This window comes from Uranotaenia lowii, chromosome 1 (assembly GCF_029784155.1).
Source record: "Uranotaenia lowii strain MFRU-FL chromosome 1, ASM2978415v1, whole genome shotgun sequence".
NCBI lineage: Eukaryota > Metazoa > Arthropoda > Insecta > Diptera > Culicidae > Uranotaenia > Uranotaenia lowii.
In genome coordinates this window covers 209744158-209772009 of record NC_073691.1, presented here as the reverse complement: position 1 = coordinate 209772009, position 27852 = coordinate 209744158, and the positions used below count along the sequence as shown (strand labels likewise).

The window sequence follows — 27852 nt, the reverse complement described above, 5'->3', positions numbered from 1 at the left end:
TTATCTATGAATTTTTCCATCGATTTCTTGTTTAATATATACCATTTTTTGTTGTTTTGTTTCGAATGTGTTTGTTACCTTTTTTAATTATTTTCTATGTTACCACTTTTTGCTATATAAATAATTACCAGTCCGTAACACCGCGCACGTTTTGCCATCTTCTCTGCGTCTTTTAATTCTGTTTTGTTTGTTTCTTCCAGTTCGGTCGCTCGCTCATTCGCTCGCGCCCCTTTTGCTGCTTATCCTAATAAATTGCAAACAGCTGCTGCACTTTATTCTTCTGCTATCATTCTCTTCTCTGCATATCCGCGTTTATTTTCTACAAACTAGAAGCGCGTGATTTTTTGTTTGCATCATGCTGCTGCTGGCACCACAGAAACATTGCAAATATACATAAGTAACTAAATGGAAAATAAAGTTTTGAAAATAGCATAACAGATTACAGTTGCTGATAAAAAAAAGATCTAAGCAGATGATAGTACCACGAGACATTTTCAATCGAAAACAGAAATAGCTTAGCAAATAAGCGAACAGCTTGAAATGAACGAACTAGACCTTATTTGAAATGTAAGTAGGGACATTTTCGGAAAGACGAAAAGGTGGAATAATTGAAACACCGTCCCAACACTTTTCAACTTTCCTCAGCATTTTATTTGATGATCCGTTGCAGCAATCTGCTATGGTTAATGCTAACTTTTGTTGATCAAAGCTGCATAAAACGTTACTTAGTTGTTTTTCACTTTTCTAGCATATCACTGACTTATGCCTACGTATCTCATTCGCGTTTGCTAGCTCCGTTGATATTTGCAGGTCGCAGCTATGCTTAGTTTGTGTACGAAGCCATTCTTGCAAATGCATTTAACCTTTTGGTAGGTTTGTCCACTTTCTTAGAATCAGTTTGCCTGCCTAGTTGGATTGCTGTTGTTTCAAGGATTCAGCACCTTCTGTTACGTTCTCTGCAGCTTCCTAGCTGGTCAAATGTTGATGAACTCAGCGAGGGCAAGCAGAGAGGTGTTTTAAAAAGTAAATTGATGCAGTGTAGTCAATTGGAACTAACGGAAAAAATTACATCATCTGAGGGAAACTTTTGTCTTACCATTCGTCTGTCCCATTTCAAATACTAATAATGATAGAACAAATAAGACAAAAGTCAAACCTTAAAAAAGCAGGTCGTATATGCACATTAATGAATAACTTATTAGAGTACACTGAAAAGAAATAATGTCTTAAGGCTTGTTCGATTCAACAACTAAAATGTCCATCTTCAAAAAACGGTGATTGACACTTTTCATGATTCTGCGTTCAACACTCGTGATTATCTTTCTCCAGGAAATGTTTATGTGTAAACGTCTATGGTTTTTGGGAACGGGTGCATGAAGCGTTTTTTTTTTCTGTGATTTTGTTGGTGAATAACATCGATACTGTGAACAATTCCGTTCGGGAGCAGAACATACTATTCGAACTATTGCCGATCGCCGCCTAAAATTAAAAAAAAGGTACAAAGACTGAACGGATAATTATTACCACTGTTCATGTTTCTCCGAACAACAACAACTATGATAAGGTATTAGCCCTTTCTGGAATCGAAATTTTGACATCTAGGTTCAGCTGAAAAGTATGTGATTCAAATATTTGTTTGTTTTCGTAGTTTATGTTTTCACAAGATTTTTGTTTAGGGTTGCAATTTAATCTGTGGCTAAGGGAGGGTTAAGAATAGTAGTGTTCTTATGTTTCAATTCTTTTCTCGATTAGCCTATACATATTTGATCTGTGTTTTTGTTTCTGGTTATTTTGGTATTAGGTGTAACATTTCATTTTCAACCTCCTGGGGTTTTGGGTTTTTTATGGTTTTCCATTTAAGATTGAAAGCACAATACCGAAACTATTATCACTATCGAGAGAAAGTACTGCCACCTTTTCACTGCTAGAATTGCCGAACTGCAGCAGCAATAATAATCATAATTATAATAGCTGGAATAGTAGATTTTAATATTTCGTGGTACTAGTAGTTGTAGTAGTAATAATAGTAGTTGAATTACATGCAGTAGCAGTGAACAATGTTGCTGTTTTGCTGCTGTTGTTGCTGATGTTGTTTCTGCTGTTGGTGAGATAGCAGTTGAAAGAACGGAACGCTGCGTCATCTTCTTTAAGCGTGTTCAACAGGCAATTGAAATCGGTTTCAATCGATTTCGATTGGTAAATTGTTGTTCACTCAGCCAATGTTTTGGTCGAAACTAATCCAATTGACGTTCATTGAAGCCAATCGAAATCGATCGAAACCAATCGAAAACGATCAAGCTCGGTGGCAGGATTCGTTTCTATCGATTTCTATTACACTAACACAAATGCAGATGTTTTCTGTCAAAAACAGCTGATTTGATTTGTTGTGAAAAAATTATAAGAAGAAATGAAAGTGATGTCATTTGGTGCGGTGTTTTCTGTCGTGTGCTGAGTCGGTGGTGCAGTGCTAGTCGTGCGGAGTCAGTGTGCTGATCGGTGGTGCTATGTCAGCCCTGCTGGATCGGTGGTGTTGTACCAGTAATTCTGAGTCGGTGTTGCTGTGCCAGGTATTCTGAGTTGGTGGTGCTGTGCTAGACGCGCTGGTCTGGTGGTGTCAGACATGCTGGGTCTGTGGTGCTGTGCCAGTCATGCTGAGTCGGTATTGCTGTGCCAGGTTTCTGAGTCGGTGGTGCTGTGCTAGTCGTGCTGGTCCGTGGTGCTGAAAAAGATGTCGGTCGATGTGGCGTCGCTGTGCTGTCCTATGCAGAGGTGCTTTGTTAGTGATGCATTAAGTAGGGCATCTTTCAGTGTCCTTAAAAACAACTTTAGAAAATAAGTTTTATGAAATTTATAAAAAATAAATACAAATAAAATTACAGATACATAAAATGAGGTACTCCTCAAGCAGATTGATTAATGGAATATTAAATAATTATGTAAATAGTGCACTTAAATTTAAATAAAACAATTAAATTCAAATTCGAAATGGTTTTTTATCCTTTCTCATTCTTTCCTATCAGCACCAAAAATGTCACCAATGGCTACCAAAAAAATTAAAATGAAACGCCATGACTCACTCAAAACAAAAATGGTGTAACCAGGTATATAATCAGAGCCGGTTCTTATTACCGTGTGTTTACGGGCATTGTTGTTAACATATAGGAGGGTTGTTGGTTTGTCAGCGACATTGGTATATGATGAACTTTTCTTGAAGAACTTGAACTCGAGCTGCCGGTTTATACAGATCTTGCAGCTGTGGGAATCAGTTTTGTCGCATAAGGTGTAGACCCGGTACATTATCGAAGCCGGTTCCTGCTCCCAACTTCAGGATGGCCGTTTTTTGTCTCTCGAACACATCAGGATTGTTTCCGTCCGTCGATATTGAAAAAAATGCTGACACAAAAATAGAAGTATCTAAAGACGATTACGATTATGCTTTTTTTATAGTGCACAGCCGAATAAAAAATGACAATAAACACAGCGCGTTAGTATTAGTGTCTGGCTGTTCATTCAGCAGCCTGATAGAAATCGATCGAAGTCAATTGGAAAAACAGCTGATCAACTGTCAATCCATTTCAATTGATTTCGATTGGGTTTTGTTGAACACACCTTTTATCTTCTCGATCTGGTCTGCTTGTGGCGGTCACTGGCAACACTGTTTGCCCACCGATTCCGCACCCGGGTTGGTCGGCTTGACTTCGATGTTTTCCAGGTTCGGTCTGATCACACTGCCTTCGGGCGGGTCTCGGATTTGCTTCTGCGAAACAATCCGGTAGATTTCTGAAAGTGTAGATAAAGATAATACAATTATTAGCTTATTGCAGAGAAGGAAGTTCACAATCAAAGACAAAAAATCACTAAAGAGAAGTTCATCATTAGAAGAAGTAGTGAAAGTTGCCACGATAGGAGTTTTACGTTGCCAAGAATCTATCTTACTGAGACTGACTATACCAAAAGGCGGTCATTCCAATCTTACCTGTGAGTATGTTTTGGAATGCAGTTTCAACATTGGTCGAATCGAGGGCCGACGTTTCGATGAAGCTGAGGCCGTTCCGTTCGGCGAATCCCTTCGCCTCGTCCGTCGGCACCGCGCGGAGATGCCGCAGATCGCTCTTGTTGCCGACCAGCATGATGACGATGTTCTGATCGGCGTGGTCGCGCAGCTCACGCAGCCACCGTTCCACGTTCTCGTAGGTAAGGTGCTTGGCAATGTCGTACACGAGCAGGGCCCCGACGGCACCCCGGTAGTAGGCAGACGTGATGGCCCGGTAGCGTTCCTGACCGGCCGTGTCCCATATCTGGGCTTTGATTGTTTTACCATCGACCTGTAGTTAGGAGGTTGGGAGGAAAATCGATTAGAGTTTAGATCTTGACCATTTCGAACGATGTAAGCTACTTACCTCTATACTTCTAGTGGCAAATTCTACTCCTATTGTTGACTTCGATTCCAAATTGAATTCGTTCCTAGTGAATCTCGATAGTAGATTACTTTTGCCGACACCAGAGTCCCCTATCAGTACCACTGCAAGAACGAAAAAAGAAGCCGGATTAGAAAATAAACGTCGATTAATTGAATTAAGGCTTTGTTTGTGTTATTTTGACTGTCGAGTTGCATACAAGATGACTAACGACTAACGGGAAGCGATGATTCATGGTTTACCATCCCATATTATCGCTCTGGGTGACGTGCAACGTGTTACTTATACTTCAAATGAGCACTTTCGAATGCTCGCACAGCTTCTGACTTTTATGTCTGATAAGATAAAAGCTATTGAGCCGTTTCGATATCGTCAAATTGAAACAGTTCAAAAGCAATTTTTCAGGCTGTTGAAATGAAATTCGTGGCTGGAATAGTGATTATGATTTTTACTAAATATTATATTATTTTTATGAAAAATTGTGTTATTTTGAGTATCTACTCGTGAACACTTTACTTATTGCGAGCAAATTTATCTGCCAACTATCCCATAGCATTCTTTTTGAGTTCGAGAAGGTAGAAATTTGGCACGAAACTTGCCGAAGACAGAGTCATCAAACACCCTAGCGTAAGGTAACCAGGTTTTGACTGGATTTAGAAATACCTCTTATGAACTTTCAAAATTCTTTTTGCATTAGTTCGCGTTTACTTATGGAGTCTACAAAACCTTATTTTGTCGAATGATCCTTCCTTACACATGAGTAAAGATTATAGTTTTTTGAAAAGTGTACATTTGTTTAGACCAGGAAATGATTCAATAGATTCAATAGTTCATGATTTCCTTTAAATATGAAAACCTTAACAATTTTCTCCAGCATGTCAAAGACTGCGTTTTCACTTTCTCCCCTGAGCTACGCGTCTTTAAGCTCTCTACGATTTATGGGGGCGTCAAAGAACATCATCACGTTTTTCACCCTCATGAACCGATAGTAAGACCTAGTTTGTCTGACGTGTGCACATCGAATTGGATTATCACCGAAGCATCAGTTTTCTAGTTCTTCGTTCGTAAGTACATTAAAATGTAAACGCCATTGACACAGAGTAGTTGTGTTAGATGCTGCCAGCTGCTGTTTCGTTCAAGTATACACAGGGCTTTAGCGTTGTTTTAAATTTGCCATCAGTTGCTGTTAGTGTATCCAGTTTCAGCAGCTGGCTAGAACACACAGCGTGCCCATTGCGATGACACGATGGCCAATTTGTCGACTTGCTTTCCGACACTGCACATTACACCATTGTAATCGAGTGAACAGAAAAAAAACAACACTAGAAAAAGCATAAGTGGGGTGTAGATATAGGTACTTTCTTTTCCATTTCGCGACCGAGCTCGTACGGAGCAACGAATCTATCTCGCTGCTGCTGTTCGTCCCCGTAAGGTTATCGCATTACTCCGTTCTCAGTCAATCGCATAATTTGCATTCTGGGAGCACAAAACCTAGCTCAGTGGGATTTAGCAGCATAACTCCAGCCAGTCTAGTAGCTAGTAGGTACATTTTGCAATCGTCGTCGTTTTGATTACGAGTGACCGACATACCGAATCAGTGCCATCCAATCCAGCAACTCTACCATAAGTGGCTCTTTGTGTTTCGCTTGTTATGTTTTTTTCTTGGATTGCGCTATACTTATACTGATGCATGCAAAACAGCGGATTAGTTCGATATTTTAGCACGAAACGCCGAGAGAATACAGAAAAGTTAAAATCCCTTCACAGTAAAAATACCTAAAACACATCGGAACACGCTGATAAATGTTGTCTGTCGTTCGAAAACGCAGCACGTTAGCACAACCCTCAAACATCGCCATGGCTTTTTTACCGTAATGGCAAGATGCCAAATCTGGCCAAAACAGTACGGAACAACCGTGTTTTTTTCAGGAAAGGCAGCAGACGTTTATTAAAACACTCTTTCACGTAAATTTCTTGGTTGACAGTCCCGGAATCTATGAAAATGCTGCTTTTCAAGCCACAGGTACAGATGGCGTGAGTTTCATGTTCTTGAAAATATTTGCTACCTTTCCCCTTCCTTTTGCCGTATAAAACTCCTGTCCCGGAAGCAGCTTGTAGTCGGCTTTGACGTAGATTTCGTCGTCCATTACCAAGCAGTCGAACTTCGTCAGAATCGTCGTGTACAGCCTCCGGGATCGCGCTTCGGCCGTCGTATTTTGTTTATCATCGCGATTTGGAGTCACTACCTTCTTGTAAGTCGATAGTCCGGCTCGTTTTTTGGCTCGATGCACGGTTGTAGACGATACACTGATACACCCAGCCTATTTGCGGCATCTCGGAGAGAGAGGTTAGGGTTTCGCTTGAAACTACCGGCAACTCTCTTTTACCGTATTTGTTTGCTGCCCTCGTTCAGTGTTCCACCGTACCAGATAAAAACAAACACAGATCGTCGCCAGTGTATTGCTACCTCACTCACTTACACGCTCTCTCGCAACACTGACAAAATTTTCGGGGCACTACCGCCCGATGGCAGTGCAACACCAGGTCAAAACCAGTGCAATACTGTCCGAATAAACAAACAGTTTGACAGCACCTAGTGGTGCACCAGTGCAACACTACACAGCAAAAAAATCTGAATCCTTAACAACACTGAAACTGAAAATCTTTAATATTACATGACGTGGAACACGATTTATTAATGTAAATTTACAAAATGTAAAAAGTTGAATCCTTAACAGCACTGAATTCTAATGACACAAATATTACTTGACACGGAACGCTATTATTTGATGTAAATTTACATCACATATGATGTAAATAAAATGAAACATATGACGGAACTTTCAGTGCTAATTAAATATTACATGTCTTGAATATTTTACATGTCTTTAAATTTTACACGTCTTTTGAAGTTTACAGACGTGGAATATTCAACTCGCACTGAAAATTCCATCATATGTGATGCTTCTTTTTCATTACATCATATGTGATGTAATTTTACAATTTTTTTTGGTCACACACAATTCCTAACAACACTGAATAAGAAATTTCTTAAAATTACACGTCATGTAATGTGATGAGGACATTGAATTTTAATTTAATCAATATTACAATACACTGAACGTGATAATGTCATGTAAAATTATGAACTGTCAAGAAAAGGATCAGACAAATGTAAACAAAGTGTCAAGTCAAGTCGTGCACCAAAGTTTTTTTTAATCAGTTTTCCCATGAGAAAGGTTTCCAGAGATCTTCGTGAAGCAGGATATGGTTCTGGAAGCGGCTCTAAGTTATTCATGTTTGGATCCGGTACTTCGGGGGAAAAAATGAAAAGTGTGAAAAATATGTGAGATTAAAAAAACATTGTCACTAAATAAAATAAATTCAATTTATTACAAAAAAGTTTTATTTTTATTATGAGATGAGATAATTCCATTATTGAATCATAAATACCAATAAATAAAACAAAACAGATTCCAATTGGAAATTTTTTCTTCCAATATTCAGTGATTTTATAATTTACATCATTTTTATTTTACATGTTGCCGAATTTTCCATCATTTTTTATTTTACACGTTGCAACATTTTACTGTCGTGTAATTTCCAACTAGCACTGAAAATTCCGTCATATATGATGCTTCTTTTTATTTACATCACATGTGATGTGATTTTACAGATTTTTTCGTAGTGTGTAGTACAACACTCGGCATAAACAAATACGGTAGTTGTCGTCTCAGCGGCTTCCGGTTTTCGATTTCCCCCGATCCAGACTTCTTGGCTGTCGACAAACGTTTCCCAAACACTTTAGTTACATTTGTAACGGTTGATTTGGCAACTTTTAGCGATTTTGCTAGTTTTGCGTGCGAGTAGCTCGGATTTTCGCGATGCGCGAGCAAAATTTTGATACGCTGCTCTTCTTCCTTGGACGGCATTTTGACAACTGAAGAGTGAATTCCAAAATCAAAATAGGAGCAACATTCTACACACACACCTTCAAAATGAGGGGTATTCAGGTTTTTTATATGCAAAATTGAAAGAAATACGTCAAGTTGATATTGACCAAATTTGGACCGTATCACCCTTTACAAAGCTTTAAACAAGACACTTCAACCAATTTAACAGGACCCAGTTTATAAAATTCGTTCGGTTCAGTGCTTGGCGAGATGTAGCTGTTTGTATACATACTAAGAAACCATCCACTCTTCTAGCTTTCGGGCCTTTGAGTACTGAGTTTTGATATATTATGAAGAATAATTTGGACACTTATGTATAGTTTTTTGTTTATTTTCATTTGGCGCAGTTTTTCCCCCTCCAAATTTGTTGTTATTTGTCCAATCCGCTTCTCCTCCTTTCCACTAGTGCTGGGCCCATAACGCACAACAGGTTATGGGCCCAGCACTAGTGGAAAGGAGGAGAAGCGGAATCAAAAGTGGACAGTCATCCAGCCAGGAAGCCGATGGAAGGACAACGAGCCGAAGCCAAGAGAAGTCAACGAGCCGGGAACCGTGGAAGGTTGTAGGACCAAGAGCCATCTGGAAGGTCGTCGGACCGGGAAGCAAGGTGGAGGTCGACAAGCCAGGAAAAACGGTGGTCGTCAGACAGGTGCCAAGGAAGGTCGTTGGGACGAATCCAGTTCGAGCTGACCGGAATCCATAGGAAGGTCGGCGAGCCGGGAGCCAGAGGAAGGTCGTCGTGCCATTGGTGAGGCATCGGGCCAATAGAAGAGCATCGAGCCGGAACCAAACAAGGTCGTAGGGCTGCGACCACGAATGCGGTCGTCGGGCCAGAGCCACTGGTAGGTCGTCGACCGGAAGCCATGGAAGGTTAGCGGGCCGGTATCATGGAACGTGAACAAGTCAGGATCCAGGTGGTGGTCGTTGAACCAGGAGTCACTGGTGGACTTGCGAGCGGGGTACCACGGAAGGTCGCCAAGCGGGTGCCATGGAAGGTCTTCGAACCGGAATGCCAAGTGGAGGTCGTCGGGCTGGAACCACTGGTAGGCGCTGGCCTCAGGAAAGGCGTCGAGGCGAAGGAGAAAGCTTCGAGCCACTTGAAGAGCGCTGAGACCAGAGCCATGGAAGGTCGTCGTGCCAGATCCCGGTGGAGGTCGTCGAACTGGACCCATGGAAGGTCATCGCGTTGCAACAGGGGCGAGAGCGTATTCCGGTGCATGCATTGAAGAGTAGCATCCCCAACTTCAGGAGGAGCCGCCGGAGGTAGTTAACCCATTCGAGACGGAGGCATTTTCACGACATTCGTACTCATAGTACTTTACTCTTAGATAACTTTTGTGTCGTTTGATTTTCATCAAAACCATTTCCTAATACATTTTGCCTAACATTTGCGGATTCCATTGATATGAGAATATTATTTTTCCGAGCAATAGTAAACTCACAATGAAAGATTGTTCTGACAAAGGCACGAAAATTCCATTGCACACACGGTGTGCAATCGGTCTCGAACGTGTTTAAAAGAGTGCGAATGTGTATGTTGAGGAGGAGTGTTGAGATTTGTCCAATCGAAGCAATCGATTGGACTAATAACAACATACACATAATAAATAAACAATCAAATATGTAACCATAGGGATGGTTTTCCTATAAATAGGATGTTAGGATAGTCCGTACCCTAAGTTGCAATGGGTTAACGGCTGCGGTGTGTATGTTTGTGAAAATGATAGATCAAACCATCATTTTCCTGACAGTGTCGTTACACACAATCTTGTTAAACATGGTGAAGAGGAGCTGAACATCTTTATTAAGTTTAAATTCAGCAGTAGGTTCAAAGATGTCTATTTTTTCATGATCCATGTTGATAAGATGAATGGGAGTTGAAACACTTGCCCTCCCTTCCGCAGAACAATCGCAACATTTGGTAGTGAAAGTATCACAATTTACCATAATAAAAGTTGATACTTTTAATAGGGCATAATTCGTTTGGTTAGGTAGTTAGTTGGTTGAGTCTTATAGAATTAAAAATAGAGAAAACGTGCTAGAAGTATTACGATGTTAGGTAAAGATTATGGTTATCGCCTCCCCAATGCTCTAGTAAGTGTGTATTTGCGGTTTATGAATTTCGTTGGCTTATTCTTAAATCAAGCATTTTACAAGAACTAGAGGCTCATTGGATGGAAATGCTGTTGTTGAAGAATGTTACATTTCATTTGGTTAGACGTTTTTTTTGCTTTTTTATTTAATTATTCACTTTTAGCAGATCTTCACGTTTTTCGGTTAGGTTTGAAATTCATCTATGGAAGTATATAATAGAATGTACGGTTTTGAAGAATAACAATGAGTAGATAGTCCAAATCACTGATTTCGGGCATTTTACAATAGGCACACGGTATATTTTAATAGAACCCCTATGTAAACTTAGCATTGTTTGTCAGAGAGGCTGACCAGAATAAGTGATTATGTTTTAGAAGAACAGCATTGTGCATCTGCAGTTCTTTTGATAAGTAGACGATATCGATCAAGATATTAAAGCTAGATTATTACTGGTTTGAGCTAGGCTTCATATTATATATTGATAGATAAAATGAACTAATATCCTATTTTTCTTTTCTTTTTTGTATTTCTTTTCATGTGACCTTTTGATGATGACGAACGAGCCTTCAAGCCATATCCTCTCAACATTGGACCCCTAAAATGGTTTCGAATCCCAAGGAGAGTTCTATAACATGGTGAGAGCGTTATTTTATTGTTTTCAATTATATATAAATACTGTAGTTAGTTTCGTTGGGATTAATTAAGCGACCTGCCTCAAACCGCCAACGTATTTCCTCCAACTGGTATCATGAGGGGTTAGTTCACTATCTTGTTCTGCTTTAAGTTCATATTCATTCGAAGTGGACTTAAGGAAATGCAAGATGGTATAGCCAACGTCTCAAGATCGCTTACTATTCTAAGCTGCCTACTCTAAACTTTTATTTCCCTGACCCCTCTACCCACATTTCCTTTTCAGCGTCAGCTTCTCACAGCTATTTAAACGCCACAAAAAAAAAATAGGATGTTAGGATAGTCAAATAAAGTATTCCAGTTTCTACCCTCAAGTAGAACAGATCTCTCCTTTCCACTGCCCAAGTGCTGCAACAACCAAATTTCATCGCGTACAAAAAGGCCAATCCACTCTAAACTCTACTCTGGAGGACATGGTGTCGCTAATGTTTGCTTAATAACTCCCATAGTAATTCCGGGATCGAAAACGGGCATTCTAATATGTGTTGGTTAAATAATTCTGATGAATCAAAGCAATTGAAAGATTCCCTTTAATTCAATCACGGTATAAGAAAAGTTCAGATACCGATATTTCGATAGCAGCTCACTATCTTGTTCAGTGAGCGTTTTCGATTGATGAATCTGTATTGTTTCCCTTCCTTGAATTATCCGAGTAAGGTAAGCTAATAATAGGTAGCAAAAAAAAACTTTTGGGTCTACCTATCCTTTTTTGGGTGTTGCCTGGTAAAGCTTCATTATTTTCTACCCGGTTCTGGATGTTGTCAGGTAATTTATTGTAATTCATTTTACCTAAGAATTAGAACAACTAAGTGTGACCTAGTCTGGTGTCTCCTTTTAAGAGATTAAATGATTTTTGATCGCAAATTTCAATGCTTCCAGGAACATCCAATTTAAGCGAATTGCTATTCAAAGACCAAATCAGCGAAACATTTTCTCGCTTTTTCCTGGTGTACACACCAGATCTATGAAGGAGATCTATACTGGATCTTTAGTCGCCGACTAAACGCCAGAACGCACAATGCGAATTTTAAGCTTGGTACGTTTTTTTTTGTTTGCTGGTGGAAATTTGTAACATCAATCAGATGTTATTTTCCTTTGGCTAAAACCATTAAGGTCCATCTTGCCGGTTGCATGTTGAATTATAGTTACTGTTGGATTATGTTTGTTGTGTGTGATTCTAAATTTGAATTTTGGCTCTGTCTAAAAATTCCACTATTTGAGTTAGACTGTTTTCACATTCGTCTTTAAAAATTTCCGGTAGAGGTTTGCAGTAATCTAATACTGAATAATTCTGTACCAACACGTGAAAAGGATGTATCTCCATATATGGCGAATCGAGAAAAACGCGTTTGAAAAAAATACAACCAATTTTAAATCGCTAATTAAAAATCACTTGAAATCTTTACTTGTTATGAAAGACAAACGATTTTTAGAAGCATCCCCCACATGTTAGAATAGAGGGATATCCATTTTCATGAAAATACAACGCGCTGTCGTAGATAGAACCTTTTTTTTTTTTTTTTTTTTTTTATGCGGCAGCTTGTGAGAAATCACAGAGCCCTTTTGAGGCTAAAACTTCTCACCGCGGGGGAAAGCTAGGTACATGAATTGGGAAGGAGTTGGACGAGACCGTAATACACCAAAAGGACTAAGCACTGGCACTCAATTGAACACTGGTTGCTCCCTGATAGGTAAGAAGGTCAGGGAGCTGTATTACGAGCAAAGGGGTTTTACTATTCATTGTGTAAAGTGTCACTGTGGGCTGATGTCTAATGTAAAACTGTGTATTATTGTGTTATGTAATGCAACAGCCAAATCATAGCCACTGTGGGCTGAATTTTGTTGTTGCAATGTGTAATGCTGTGTTGTGTTATGTAACAGACAAATAATAGCCACTGTGGGCTGAGTTTTGTTGTTACGATGTGTAATGATAGAATGTGTGATGTAACAGACAAATAATAGCCACTGTGGGCTGAGTTTTGTTGTTACGATGTGTAATGCTGTGTTGTGTTATGTAACAGACAAATAATAGCCACTGTGGGCTGAGGTTTGTTGTTACGATGTGTAATGATAGAATGTGTGATGTAACAGACAAATAATGGCCACTGTGGGCCGAGTTTTGTTGTTACGATGTGTAAGGGTGTGTTGTGTGATGTAACAGACAAATAATAGCCACTGTGGGCTGAGGTTTGTTGTTACGATGTGTAATGCTGTGTTGTGTAATGTAACAAACAATAATAGCCACTGTGGGCTAAGTTTTGTTGTTACGATGTGTAATGCTGTGATGTGTAATGTAACAAACAATAATAGCCACTGTGGGCTGAGTTTTGTTGTTACGATGTGTAATGCTGTGATGTGTAATGCAACAGACAAATAATAGCCACTGTGGGCTGAGGTTTGTTGTTACGATGTGTAATGGTGTGATGTGTAATGTAACAGACAAATAATAGCCACTGTGGGCTGAGGTTTGTTGTTACGATGTGTAATGCTGTGTTGTGTAATGTAACAGACAAATAATAGCCACTGTGGGCTGAGTTTTGTTGTTACGATGTGTAATGGTGAGTTGTGTGATGTAACAGACAAATAATAGCCACTGTGGGCTGAGTTTTGTTGTTACGATGTGTAATGCTGTGATGTGTAATGTAACAAACAATAATAGCCACTGTGGGCTGAGGTTTGTTGTTACGATGTGTAATGCTGTGATGTGTAATGCAACAGACAATAATAGCCACTGTGGGCTGAGTTTTGTTGTTACGATGTGTAATGCTGTGATGTGTAATGTAACGGACAAATAATAGCCACTGTGGGCTGAGGTTTGTTGTTACGATGTGTAATGCTGTGTTGTGTAATGTAACAGACAAATAATAGCCACTGTGGGCTGAGTTTTGTTGTTACGATGTGTAATGCTGTGATGTGTAATGTAACAGACAAATAATAGCCACTGTGGGCTGAGTTTTGTTGTTACGATGTGTAATGCTGTGATGTGTAATGTAACAAACAATAATAGCCACTGTGGGCTGAGTTTTGTTGTTACGATGTGTAATGCTGTGATGTGTAATGTAACAGACAAATAATAGCCACTGTGGGCTGAGGTTTGTTGTTACGATGTGTAATGGTGTGATGTGTAATGTAACAGACAAATAATAGCCACTGTGGGCTGAGGTTTGTTGTTACGATGTGTAATGCTGTGATGTGTAATGTAACAGACAAATAATAGCCACTGTGGGCTGAGTTTTGTTGTTACGATGTGTAATGGTGTGTTGTGTGATGTAACAGACAAATAATAGCCACTGTGGGCTGAGTTTTGTTGTTACGATGTGTAATGCTGTGATGTGTAATGTAACAAACAATAATAGCCACTGTGGGCTGAGTTTTGTTGTTACGATGTGTAATGCTGTGATGTGTAATGCAACAGACAATAATAGCCACTGTGGGCTGAGTTTTGTTGTTACGATGTGTAATGCTGTGATGTGTAATGTAACAGACAAATAATAGCCACTGTGGGCTGAGTTTTGTTGTTACGATGTGTAATGCTGTGATGTGTAATGTAACAGACAATAATAGCCACTGTGGGCTGAGTTTTGTTGTTACGATGTGTAATGCTGTGATGTGTAATGTAACAGACAAATAATAGCCACTGTGGGCTGAGGTTTGTTGTTACGATGTGTAATGCTGTGTTGTGTAATGTAACAAACAATAATAGCCACTGTGGGCTGAGCTTTGTTGTTACGATGTGTAATGCTGTGTTGTGTAATGTAACAAACAATAATAGCCACTGTGGGCTGAGTTTTGTTGTTACGATGTGTAATGCTGTGATGTGTAATGTAACAGACAAATAATAGCCACTGTGGGCTGAGGTTTGCTGTTACGATGTGTAATGCTGTGTTTTGTAATGTAACAAACAATAATAGCCACTGTGGGCTGGTTTTTGTTGTTACGATTTGTAATGGTGTGATGTGTTATGTAACAGACAAATAATAGCCACTGTGGGCTGAGGTTTGTTGTTACGATTTGTAATGCTGTGATGTGTAATGTAACAGACAAATAATAGCCACTATGGGCTGAGTATTTTTGTTACAATGTGTAATAGTGTGTATCTGAAACGAACAACATCATTAGCAAAAAAAATCAATAATCTGTATATTACCTGGGCCTTTTAATCAAATGAAGCCGAACTTGATGGAGAGCAAGAAAAACAAAATAACTTACTTGAGAGGTACAATTTTGATACCGGTTTACCTATTCCTTCAAGTTAGAAATGCTTGAACTTCTTGGTAGTTGTTTTACAAATCCGTCTCTGAAGGAATAGAATCTTATATTGTCCTGAAATATAAAATATCATTAAAAAGGTTTATCACGTAGAATAATAAACAGGTCAAACAATCATTGCTGATCGGACCATTGAGCTTATGGGTGGGCGTTGGTTTAAAGCCGTGGAACCAGCACCGTTGTTTTCCGTTTCACTAAAGCTCATGTAGTGATCCGTTGGTACTTATGAGAGTTACATTGTGATATTTTACTATCAGAATATAAATTTCTCATACGACAAGGTAAACTCATTTATATAGAGGTGCAGATATAAATGAGCCCCCACCCGCGTCCACGGACAACGCGCTGTCGTAGATAGAACCTTGCTCACGTAATATTTTGTCTAACCTGTTTATACACCCTTTGCTATTTTCTCATTTCTAGCTGCAGTTTTAAGCTCGCGTTCATTTGCAACTATGTTTTTTTATGTTGAATAAAGTGTTAAATCTTTACCAACACATAAAAAGGATCAATCTCCATTTATGGCGTATCGAGAAAAACGCGTTTGAAAAAACTACAACCTATTTTAAATCCCTAATTAAAAGTCACTAGAAATTTTTGCTTTTTATGCAAGACAAACGATTTTTAGAAGCATTTTCTATGTGTTAGAATAGAGGAATATCAATTTTCATGAAAAAACAACGCGCTATCGTAGATAGAACCTTGCTCACGTATTATTTTATCTCCCGTGTTTATACACCCTTTGCTATTTTTTTATTTTTAGCTTTAGTTATAAGCTCGCACTCATTTGCAACTATGTTTTTATGTTGAATAAAGAGTCAAATTGATTATTTTGAGTTTGTTTGCGGAGTAGTAGCGAAAAATTGTTTCGGAGTAAAGGATGTATATCCATGTAATGGCAGTTCTGGTTTTAGAATGTTTATAGATCCTTTACTCAAATTGAGTTTTCAATGTAACGGAATATTATTTTCTCAAAAGGGTTTTACCGTTAAGTAGAGCAACTGTTGGCCTATCATGAGGTGCTGAAAATGGGTTTTGTTTACTTTTGGAGATAGATCCTTTTCACGTGTTGGTACAGAATTGCTTCTCAGAATATTGAATCGAAGGCAGTTGTAAAGGATATGTTCCAGATCCTCGACTTCTTCACAGGTATCACAGAACTCGCTAGATTCTAATTTCCATTGAAAGAGTCGGTTCTTAGTGAGGACATGGCCGGTTCTAATTCTACTTAGTTTTTTCTTATTTTTTGTGTTAATTTGTAACTCCTTGAACCAAATGAATCTCCTTGGTCTGTGCTGTATTTGATAATATTTTTTACCTTTTGTCACTGAACGAGCCTACAGTACCGACGGCATTGAACACACTTCGGTGTTGATGACAGTTCTCGCATCGAGATACTGCTAGGCGTGAGAAGGCGTGAAAAGTGAGAATTATCGAATAGGCGGGAGAATAGTAGAACGTAAACAAAATATCAATTGTTTTCAAAGCGGATTGCAGCTTAGGAAGTTCTCTGCACAATAGCGGATTGTTTTGATTGATGCTAAGAGTTTGTTCTGAATTTCGTAAGACAAATTGCGCAATCGGATAGTGGAGGCACAGTTCCCTTGGAAGTACACGAATGCTACATTGCTGTAGCTTATCAGAGGTGAGAAAGTAATGAGAAAGTTAAGAATTGTTAATTTATTAGAAAATGATTGAAGGTGAAGTGACTAGCGGAGGCTACAACAAGAATCTAGACAGGAGCTAGAAAGGAAAAGGCCACTAAACGTAAGCTAGAAAAGGTAATCCAGATAAGATTGGAATCTAATTAAATTTGTACCGTAGGAATTTAAAACTCGCCGAACTTCGAACGAATAAAGGTGTGTTAAAAATTCGGAAATTGAGCTTTATTGTTACCACAATCCGGAAGTAACAATTTTCACATTTTAAATTCGTTTACGGAGATGTCTGATTCAGCCAGCACCGCAGCCACCGCTGCCCAAAAAGGTAAGAGCTTAGCTAGTAGTACCCCTAAGGCGAAAAGTGATACCCCTTCTCAACTCAAGTCCGTTGCTCTTGGCCCTAATTCGGAGAACGGCAATCCGAAACCAGGTACGACCAAAAATAAAAAGAATCCCTCTTCCGAAAAACATTACCCTATAGCCAACAAAATAACTTCCAATGATATTAGCCATACTTCCCCCGCGAAAACGGTCGTGAATGTCGGTCACAGTTGTCGGACCTGTAAGTCGGTCGATAATAGCCGGATGGTTCAGTGCGACGATTGTGATGGATGGAACCACTTTAGCTGTGTGGGTGTGGACCAAAGTGTGGAGAATAAAAAGTGGAACTGTGAACAGTGCCAGGCGAAGAAAAAGAAGAAGACGGGTGCTACGAAGGCTGGCAGGAGAGAAGGAAGGAAGGTCGAAAAGTCGATACCGGAGAAAACCAGCGACGGAAAGAAGGCCAAGGCTTCATCTACGATGAAACAGATGGAAGATCCTCAGCCGAGGAAAACAGTTAGTACCACTAAACCATCGAAAGCAGCATCAGTGGCGTCAGCGGGATCGAGAAGGTCAGCGAAAGCACATCTGGAGCTGCAATTACAGAAACTTGAAGAAGAGCAGGAATTGCTAGAAGAGAAAAAGAAGCTGATGGAGAAACACTTTAGCATTCTCGAAGAGTTGGTTGATCTGGAGGACGAAGAAGAAGCTGATGAAGGAGAAGTGGACGCAGACACCAAGGTGCAAAACTGGTTAGGCGCCGCTGGCAGAAGGCTCCAAGAAGATGAAGAAGATTCTAGTGCGGGTGAAGAAGAAGAGTGCTCCGATGACGAAAAAGAGGAAGTAGATGGAGAAGATTACAGCGATGGCTCCGAAAAGGAAACGGAAGTGGACAGCAGCGATGACTCTACTGAAGATGAAAAAGAAGGAAACAACGATTCCACGTTCAACCTCAAAGGGCGTTCTTCGCTAGCGAAGAAAGGTGAAAGCAAACGGAAGAATGCCACCAGCAACCGGTCTAACCGTAGCCTGACGCGCAATCAACTCGCCGCCCGCCACGTCGTCGCGAAGGACCTGCCCATGTTTTCAGGGAATCCCCAAGAATGGCCGATGTTCTTCTCCACGTACGAGAGCACGACTCGGATGTGCGGATACACAGAAGACGAGAACATGCTGCGACTTAGAAGCTGTTTGAAGGGAGCTGCATTTGCCGCAGTACGAAGTTTCCTTTTACACCCAAGGACAGTGAATAGGGCTATCGAGGCGTTAAAGTTGAAATTTGGACAGCCGCGGTTCATAATTCAATCGCTGAAGGATCAGGTTCTTTCCATACCTGCTATCGACTCTGAATCGATGAACAAAATCGTCGACTTCGCTCTTGAGGTGCAGAATCTAACCGTAACCATCGACGCTTGTGGACAGAAAGAGCTGAAGCGAGATTCTTCGTTGCTGAACGATCTAGTTGGCAAACTTCCCGGACCAATGCAACTACAGTGGGCGAGACATACCAGAAGTCTTCGCAAGGTCAACTTGGTGACCTTCAGCGAATGGATCTACAGCATCGGAGAAGATGCTTGCTTGGTTTCGAGGCCGCGTCAAACCAAAGAACTGCATCCGACCCAGGAGCCGCGCAGGAGAGCCGCTTTCGTGAATGCTCACGCTGAATGTAGCAGAACATCGACAAATGGCGTGAGGAAACCTTATATCGCAGCGTGCATTGTCTGCATGGGAACTTGCGCAACTCTTGCAAAATGCAAGCGATTCCAGGAGCTGTCGTATGATGGACGGTGGGCGACGATACGTGAAGCTAACGTGTGTCAAAATTGCCTAAAGCATCATAGAGGAGAATGTCGATCCCAGAACTGCGGAGTCAACGGATGCACCTTCATACACCACCCGTTGTTACACAAAGAGCTGAACGCAGAGTCGACTGTGATCCAGATGCCTGTCCCCGCGCCACGGGAAGAGCGGTCATGCAACACTCATCGGTCGAGGTCCAGCACAAGTCTTTTCCGTTACGTTCCGGTCGTGGTATATGGGAACGGGATTGTGATCCAGTGCTATGCCTTCTTGGATGACGGGTCTTCGGTGACACTTATAGACCAAGATCTGGCGGATGAATTGAACCTGACAGGAGAATCACGTCCTTTGAGTCTCAAGTGGACTGGAGGCACACATCGTATCGAAGATAACAGCCAGAGTGTCAGCTTCGGAGTTTCCAGCCTAAAGGGAGAGCGAATCCATCTAGCGGACGTACGAACAGTGAGCGGACTTCAATTACCGTCTCAGACCCTCGACGCGAAACAACTCCAGGCAGAAAACTCCTATCTGCAAGGGATTCCCCTGGAGTCGTACAACAATGTCCAGCCTCGTCTACTGATCGGTGTGCAACATGCAAATATGACGCTTGTGAGGGAAAGTCGAGAAGGCAAGCCTGGTCAGCCGATCGCCGTTAAGACTGATTTAGGATGGACGATCTACGGCGGGGCGTCGACGGAAGAATCGCTAAGTATGGTACACTACACGTATCACATTACCTCCTGCGACCACAAAACAGTGAGGGTCCCTGAAGAGGAGCTTGACCGTGTTGTGCAATTGCCGAATGGTGAATCGATGACAACCGCCTGTCCGCCTTCCGCTATAAATGTCGCACCGATCTATCAACCAGCCACATTGGCCCGACCGTTCGCACATGCCGGTACCGATTATTTGAAAAAAAATGGAAGTGGCTATAGGGGGTAGAGTTGAGAAGAGTAAGGGGGGTCCTCTGGTATGTCCTATCCGTGGGGTCTACAAAAAATTAGCTGGCTCTTTAACTTCAAACTTATACAGCTACAGCAATAGGGAAACCAACTTCGTTATCATCGATGACCACAAGATGGCTGAAGAATGTGTATCAGCGACCACCGCCTGGTGTTTCAGTCCTCTGGCAGCTCCCCATATGGGGGGGAGCCGGAAACAATCTCTGCAATCCATCAAGCGCATCTTAGCGGAGTTACAGGTACCACATCGCCCGAAGATGGAAGAATTCAGGAATGTCAGGAAGAACGATGCCGTACCTACGGTCAAACCAAACCACTGATTGTTGAGCAGTTCCGACGGGTTTAAGCTATTGACCGAACCCGATATGACGATCGTCAATTTCCAGCTTCCAAAGAACTGCTGGCCAAATGGACGTGCTATTCGAGAAGGGCAGGTGTGCACCGAAACAATCACGATGGGTGAAGGCGTGTACGCGAAATCAGTTGATAAGCTTGTGGCGCTAGATGAGCAAATTAAGAAAGAGTTTGCAGGCTCAGAGACGGAGTCAACAAACTGGGGGGGAGTGTCACTGAACGAGCCTACAGTACCGACGGCATTGAACACACTTCGGTGTTGATGACAGTTCTCGCATCGAGATACTGCTAGGCGTGAGAAGGCGTGAAAAGTGAGAATTATCGAATAGGCGGGAGAATAGTAGAACGTAAACAAAATATCAATTGTTTTCAAAGCGGATTGCAGCTTAGGAAGTTCTCTGCACAATAGCGGATTGTTTTGATTGATGCTAAGAGTTTGTTCTGAATTTAGTAAGACAAATTGCGCAATCGGATAGTGGAGGCACAGTTCCCTTGGAAGTACACGAATGCTACATTGCTGTAGCTTATCAGAGGTGAGAAAGTAATGAGAAAGTTAAGAATTGTTAATTTATTAGAAAATGATTGAAGGTGAAGTGACTAGCGGAGGCTACAACAAGAATCTAGACAGGAGCTAGAAAGGAAAAGGCCACTAAACGTAAGCTAGAAAAGGTAATCCAGATAAGATTGGAATCTAATTAAATTTGTACCGTAGGAATTTAAAACTCGCCGAACTTCGAACGAATAAAGGTGTGTTAAAAATTCGGAAATTGAGCTTTATTGTTACCACAATCCGGAAGTAACAATTTTCACACCTTTAGTGAGACTGATTTGTTGGAATTGTCGAGTCCATTTATCCCAAGCTTCTTCCTTAATGAGAACTATTACATCTCCAAGTGTTAAACTTGGTACGTTTAAATGACCCCCAATTGTCTAGGAAGTTTTGACACTCATCTCATTTTCATGTTTTTCTCATATTATTAAATCAATTTTCCAGGCAAAAAAAACGCGAATCCAAAAGTAATTTGATGAAAAACTCTAACTTCACTCCACGGCCATCATACGATCCAACTCGACGCTACGCAGTTGCAATTATTATTCCCCGTTCCTAATTGCATCGTTTCAGCCCAATTTAATTTAATCAACAACGTCATCTCAAGCATCAATGCATTGAAACAGTGCTGGGTAGGTCCAGCCAGAAATCATCAGAACGAACTTTCGTTAGCGCGCCTCGGGAGTCATCAGAGAGCAGCGCAACGCCGAATGTCCCACCCCGTTTAGTCATCTTCTCGAGTAAAAGTTAGTGGGAATTTTTGTGTCACACTTACCTTTGAATAAATAATCATATTCATCATCACGAGTGCCCATTATTGTGTCTGTTCTGGCTGGTTCGGTTCCTGCTGCTGTTGTTGTTGTTCCGAGTTATCCGAAAGGCGACGTTCTATCTCCAAAAATTGCGTTCTCTTTTAATATGCTATGTGTGTAGGGTATTGTAATCTGCAAGTCAGTAGCATACAAGACACTTGTTATTTTCCACTTTTGTACACTTCCAAGTTCTTCTTCTCTTTAGGAAAGTCCCCACCCAACTATATAATGGTTCCGTTCATTTGTAGGCCAAGGACGCAATGTTGGAGGACACGAACAGGAAACAGGCAAAACTACAAGCAAGTCCCCGACGACACGAAAACTTCTAAGGAATAGAAGCACAACACACTTCATAAATTCGCAGCTCCCAAAATTGTGACCCAGGGCTGTTAACTGACGTAAATGGGCAGGGAGAAAGAGAATGAACAACACCAACTAGCTACAATTTAAAAATAACACGGAGAAGCAAAAAAACGAGCTAACGACAGCGAGATAGACTGCTAGCTAACTGGCCCATTGGAATGTTCTTGTTGTTTTCAGATGTTACTCATCGTACTCGTAGTCATATGTGTAGATAAGAGGCCATCGTCATAACGAGAGTTTTGTTGGTGACTTATGTGTCGTGTTAGTCGAATTGGGTTCGAGTTTTGATCTCATTGATAGTCATCAATTTTATGTACTACACAACACCTAGAGTTTAAGACACCCTAACAAATCATAATATGGACATTATTCGGTAAAAAAGTGGACCATAAATCATGTTCTTTTCCCGGCTATTCTCGGGAAACATTGTTACGAAGAACTCGAACAACAGTTAATCGTACAAGGATCGGTATAATGGAAAATTCTGATAAAAAAATTTTTAAAAAAGGCTATCGTTACTCGATAAAATTATAATTACAATTTTTTTCTTATAAAACCATCATTCGTATTCATTATGTCAGAAAATATATAATATCTCAGAAAATGTGGAACGTGATATGGCGAATGTGGAATGTCCAAAAAATTGGAGAACGGTTGCCATGGACCGAGGGAATTTTAGGAATTATGTTTATTATGTCGTGAGACGGAATACTATGAAAATTACATAGTTGATAATCAATAAATTATTTTTTTTTCTTTGCTGTTTGTTGGCTGGGGCCAGTGAGCCCATCTCGCCAATCAATAAATTACAAAATTACAAATAAAAAAAAATATCTCAGCAATTGTTGAACCAGCCTCATAAAATCCTATCCTTGTTACAATCAACGGAAAATACACACAACTACCTTTACCTCAAAAAGGAGCAATTGCACATACACAATCATCCAATTTTAATCAACAAAGGTGTCCTGAACGATGCACAACAAAAGCGACCAATGATCAGCTGGGAATGTATTTGTGCGGAGGATCATCAAATTAAAAAACCGATGACGATGACGATGAGACGATATTTTTCTCCGTAAATCTTTCTCAAGTGAAAACCTGTCAGATTTTCTTTCTTTTCTCCAACCCTTCTGGAGAAATCGGAACCCACGCAATAAGTTTAGGAAAGCACGGAACCCAAAATGTTACCTTCTGAAACTTTCGCTTCCGCCAGGGAAGGATCGGATTGAAAATTGCCTTTCTTTTACTTCCGCTGGACCACGGGCCGATTATTCCATTTCACACGACCCCTTTGTTCTGTCTCCTTTCGCCCTAAAGGGAACCTCGCTTTGCCCTCTCACTCCAACTTCCAACGTAGCACCAGCAAAAAAAAAAATATCCGCAGCCGTAGAGCAGAGGAAAAAAATCCACCCAGAAATTCTAACTGCGATTACTCCTTCCGATAACTTTTATGCTCCAGGGAATTACAGAACCGTCAATTCACACCTTGACTTACTTCCGGTGGCACTCGAAGTGTCCGAAAAATCCGATTCAAAGTTCCGCGAGCCGCTGGAAATCGCCCGAAAACGTTCGCAGAGAAAGACAACGACGTTGCTTCGTACGATGAGAAACAAAATGTCGGCCAGCACTCGATTTGTCCCGTCGACTTTGCTGCTGGGTGGATGGTGGAGATTGTGGAATGGAAAGGCTGGCAGAATGGAACTCTTGCTTGAATCAATGTCCAATAAAATAATATAAATAAATAAAAAAGGTGTATTGAAATATTCGAAGCATTGAAATTTTTGTTCTTCTGAATTTTATAATTTGGGGCTTTGGTATTCAAAATAGACTACATCAAATAAAAATATATAAATCTTACAAGAAAAATGTTTGTTTGGAAGATTTTTTTGTAGTATCAATTTTAAAGAAATAAATATCATTTGTTTCATAATTAAGTCAACAATTTCGAAACAAGTTTGATAAAAACTTCAAAAACAAAGGAATTCAAACTCAAGATTCAGATCTTTAAAATCTACCTTCTTGAGTTCGTGAGAAACTGATGATGATTGCGCTCGGTGTCTTTCGGATCAATGATGACGTTGTTTGACATTACGTGTCGATGATGACATTGATGACAGCTTTATGAACATTTTATGGCGAAAACTTTGATGATATTTAATTTATAGCAGGGCGTTTATATCAGCCCAGCCCTGATAATTTAGAACACCATTGTTTTCTTGTAAAGCTCTGTTTATTGTTTATTTCGTATCTTGTATACTCTTCAAATTAGGGCTCAGGACGAAAATATGCTTTTACTAATATTATTCATTCAAATCAAGAACAAAACTCTGGAAATTGTAAAGGAATCGACGATAATGGTTTGAAAGTTGTAAATTATCAATCACGCTGAAATTCAAAGTGAAACATTTTATTTGTATATTTTTTAAGCAAGCTCAATTTTTAAGCAATATTTCTATCAATTCAAAATTATCGTCTCAGATGAAAGATGAAAAAAAAAAGATTAAAATATTTTTAGTTTCAATGTTTGCTAGTGCGTTAATTTTTGTTCTTCGATAGTTAAATCCAGCTTATCGTGAACAAATTTTAGTACATTCCTAGCCATAGCTTTAGCACTGGGGTCAGAACTGTCACAACAAATTTGAAAAAGCGTGTTTTTGTTTTGTTTTTGCAGCGGCACGATCGGAACACGCGTGTTGTGCTTCTCCACAGTTTTCCCCAGGTTTTTTCGTTGAAAAGTTATAAAAATGAAGAAAAAAGGTCGCCGCAACAAGAAAGGGAACAAGGTAAAGTTGGATGCTCCGATCCACGAGGAACCGACAGCGCTGAAAAACGCCCCGCACACCTTCGTGATTCACCGGGGTGAGAAATGTTCCTCGGTGGTGGCGCTATCCCGAGATTTCCGTCGAATGATGGACCCATTTACCGCTAGCTCATTGCGCGAACGGCGGGTCAACAAGATTAAGGACTTTGTGCATTTGTCTGGGTTTTTCCACGTATCGCACATGTGCCTGTTTTCGCTGTCCAGCCAGTCGCTGTCGCTAAAGGTGATCCGCATGCCTAAAGGACCGACGTTAACTTTTCAGGTAAAAAAATGGGTGGTTCTGGAGTATTAGAAAGGTGCAATAAAAATCTCTATCGTTTTAGGTTACCCAATACAGTTTGGCTAAGGATGTTATCAGTTTATCCCGCAAGCAGTACGTAGATGATGAAAGCTTCCAGACGGCTCCGTTGGTTATTTTGAACAGTTTCAGCGGCGAGGGAAGGCACCTCAAGCTGATGGCGTCCACCTTTCAAAACATGTTTCCGGCCATCAATTTGTCCACTGTATGTAACATTTGTTTATTTATTATTTGTTTCGTGATGATTGGTCAATTTATATTTTCAAACAGGTAAAACTTTCTTCACTGAAAAGATGCGTTCTTCTATCGTACAATCCGGTTTCCAAGCTTATCGATATGCGTCACTATTCGGTGACCGTGGTTCCGGTCAATCTAAACAAGGGTGTTAAAAAGGTAGTCACACGAAACATCCCGAACATGGCTAAGTTTGACGATATAGCTGATTTCGTGGAGAAGGGTCATCTTTTGTCGGATTCGGAATTCGACGATGAGGAAACACATGTTGTGCTTCCGCAAAATCTTAACCGAGGCAATCTGGCCGATAACAAGTCGTCTCTGCGACTGCATGAAATAGGGCCTCGTATTACGATGCGTCTGATGAAAATCGAGGAAGATTTGCTGACAGGTGAGGTTCTGTATCACGATTATCTTCAGAAGGATGCCGTTGAAGTGGAAGAAATGCGCAAAAAACGGGCCGCCAAAAAACGACTAAAGGAACAACGTCAACGGAAACAGGAAGACGATAAAAAGAAGAAGGAAATCGCCAAAATCGAGCACAAAGCAAAGACATCCGGAGGCAAGCTTAATGAACATGATCAGAAGCTACTGCGAGATGCCCAGGAAGCCATCGGTGAAGAATCTGACGAAGATGACACCAAATATTACAAGGACGCAGTAGGTGAAGCACCAGAACAGGAGCTTTTCCAGGGTCAAAGCGGAAACCGGAAGCGACCGTTCATTCCGAAGGGATCGAACTATTCTCTGAAGCCGAAAAAACCTCGGTTGGACAAGAAACGCAAGGACTTTGAGGATGACGAAAAGGACGACCGACGTAAGGGAAGGGGTAAGGGCGGCTTCAAGAACACAAAAGGCAAAAAGGGAGGGAAGTTTTCCGGTAAAAAGTTCGGCGAAGATTACAAGGGAAAAGGAAAATATACCGGTGGCAAGGGAAAAATGGACAAGGGCAAAGGAAAGGGAAAGAAGTTCGCCGGAAAAAATAAGGGCAAATAATTTGCTGTTGAAAAAAGTCTTTAAGAAAATATACCAGATATTTTAACTGACCTATTTGTTTTTGAATCTATTTGAAAGAACAACTTTGTGATCCCTTCAAAGTTATAACTAGCTCATCCTCTTGGGATAAATATCCCAGAAAAAGAGAAAAAAATTGATTCCCACTATTCATTAGAGCAAGTTCACTGGTTGAGATGGAGTTGGAAATTTCGAAGGTTTACAACACATCACAACACATTTGCCGTACACCGGTGTTGGGAAAATCTGATATTCGAACAGTTTCGCGCTGCAAAATTTGTATCGTATAACACTTTTTGGCTGAGGGTGATAGAAAAACACGATATTTTGCAACACCGAACCGAGTGATAGAGTCGGCGTTGCAATACAGTATTCGTGCATGAAACGCTTAGGTGCTGCCATCTATCTTAAGCTCAAAACCCCAGTTGAGGGGAAAATAAAAGAAATTGAGCAATTTCAGGATTTAAACATAAAGTGATATTTTTTTTTAATCTTTTATCACTTAAATTGATACGAATTGCAATGAAGTTAATCAACTCTTTAAAACTTGCAGCCAATTTTTTTCATGCCCTTGCCAATCGAATACATTTTGAGGCGCAGAGATGCCAGATAGCTGGGTGAATAAATAAATTCTGTTTGTATGTTTTGTTTGAGCGGTTTTCGGGAGTAGGAAATTGTTTCGCTTTTTTATTTGAAAAAGATATTCCGTCGGAATGTCCGGTAACAAGTTCGGAACGCCGTCTTTAATGGATCCATCATCTTTAGAAAACGGAACCCTCGCTGTTGATTCGACAAGTGTCAATCATATCAAACGTAAGGCGTCGTATCGGGAGTAAAATTCAGCTTGTGTCTGAAATATCTATACTTTTTATTTGTCACTTACTTAATTATCACTTTGAAAATGAAAGTTTTAGAAAGAGTTCAAAAACTTTATCAACTCGTGTAATCAAATGCCCTCCAATACAAAACTCCTAATTCTGCAGAATACAGTTTAATATTGGGATGCATTATAACTTAAACAATACTTATTCATACATCTAAATTATAAAATTTTAATATTGGCACTACTATTTCAAGTTAATGATCAAGTAAAATGAATTTGATTTCTAATTTCAAACGGTGAATTCAAAATACACAAAGTTAGTAAAATTACTGAAAAGCAAATTCTCTTGGCATCGCTGGTTGCTTTCAATTTTATACCTTCGTATTCTATCACACCGGTGGACGGCCAACCT

The 27852-nt window shown here is 40.3% G+C and overlaps 2 protein-coding genes across 6 annotated transcripts; one reads left to right on the top strand and one right to left on the bottom strand.

The window, feature by feature from the left end:
* Positions 1–127: 127 nt before the first annotated feature.
* LOC129746531 (ras-related protein Rab-11B-like) lies at positions 128–23901 on the bottom strand. 5 transcript variants are annotated; one of them, XM_055740216.1, is made up of 6 exons: positions 23746–23901; positions 21848–22016; positions 4401–4522; positions 3977–4325; positions 3610–3780; positions 128–3435 (listed from the first exon to the last, which is right to left on the bottom strand). In XM_055740216.1, exons 2-5 carry the CDS (start codon positions 21885–21887, stop codon positions 3644–3646), a joined length of 648 nt encoding a protein of 215 aa, XP_055596191.1. In that variant the 5' UTR covers positions 21888–22016; positions 23746–23901; the 3' UTR covers positions 128–3435; positions 3610–3643. The 5 variants fall into 5 exon arrangements, with proteins under 5 accessions (XP_055596191.1, XP_055596216.1, XP_055596207.1 ...); XM_055740241.1 differs by having other exon boundaries at positions 128–3414; XM_055740232.1 differs by having other exon boundaries at positions 128–3393.
* Positions 23902–24926: 1025 nt separating this feature from the next.
* LOC129739804 (protein Peter pan-like) lies at positions 24927–26649 on the top strand. Its single transcript, XM_055731327.1, has 3 exons — positions 24927–25333; positions 25395–25574; positions 25640–26649. The coding sequence occupies exons 1-3, from the start codon at positions 24995–24997 to the stop codon at positions 26597–26599; spliced, it is 1479 nt and encodes a 492-aa protein (XP_055587302.1). The 5' UTR covers positions 24927–24994; the 3' UTR covers positions 26600–26649.
* Positions 26650–27852: the final 1203 nt, after the last annotated feature.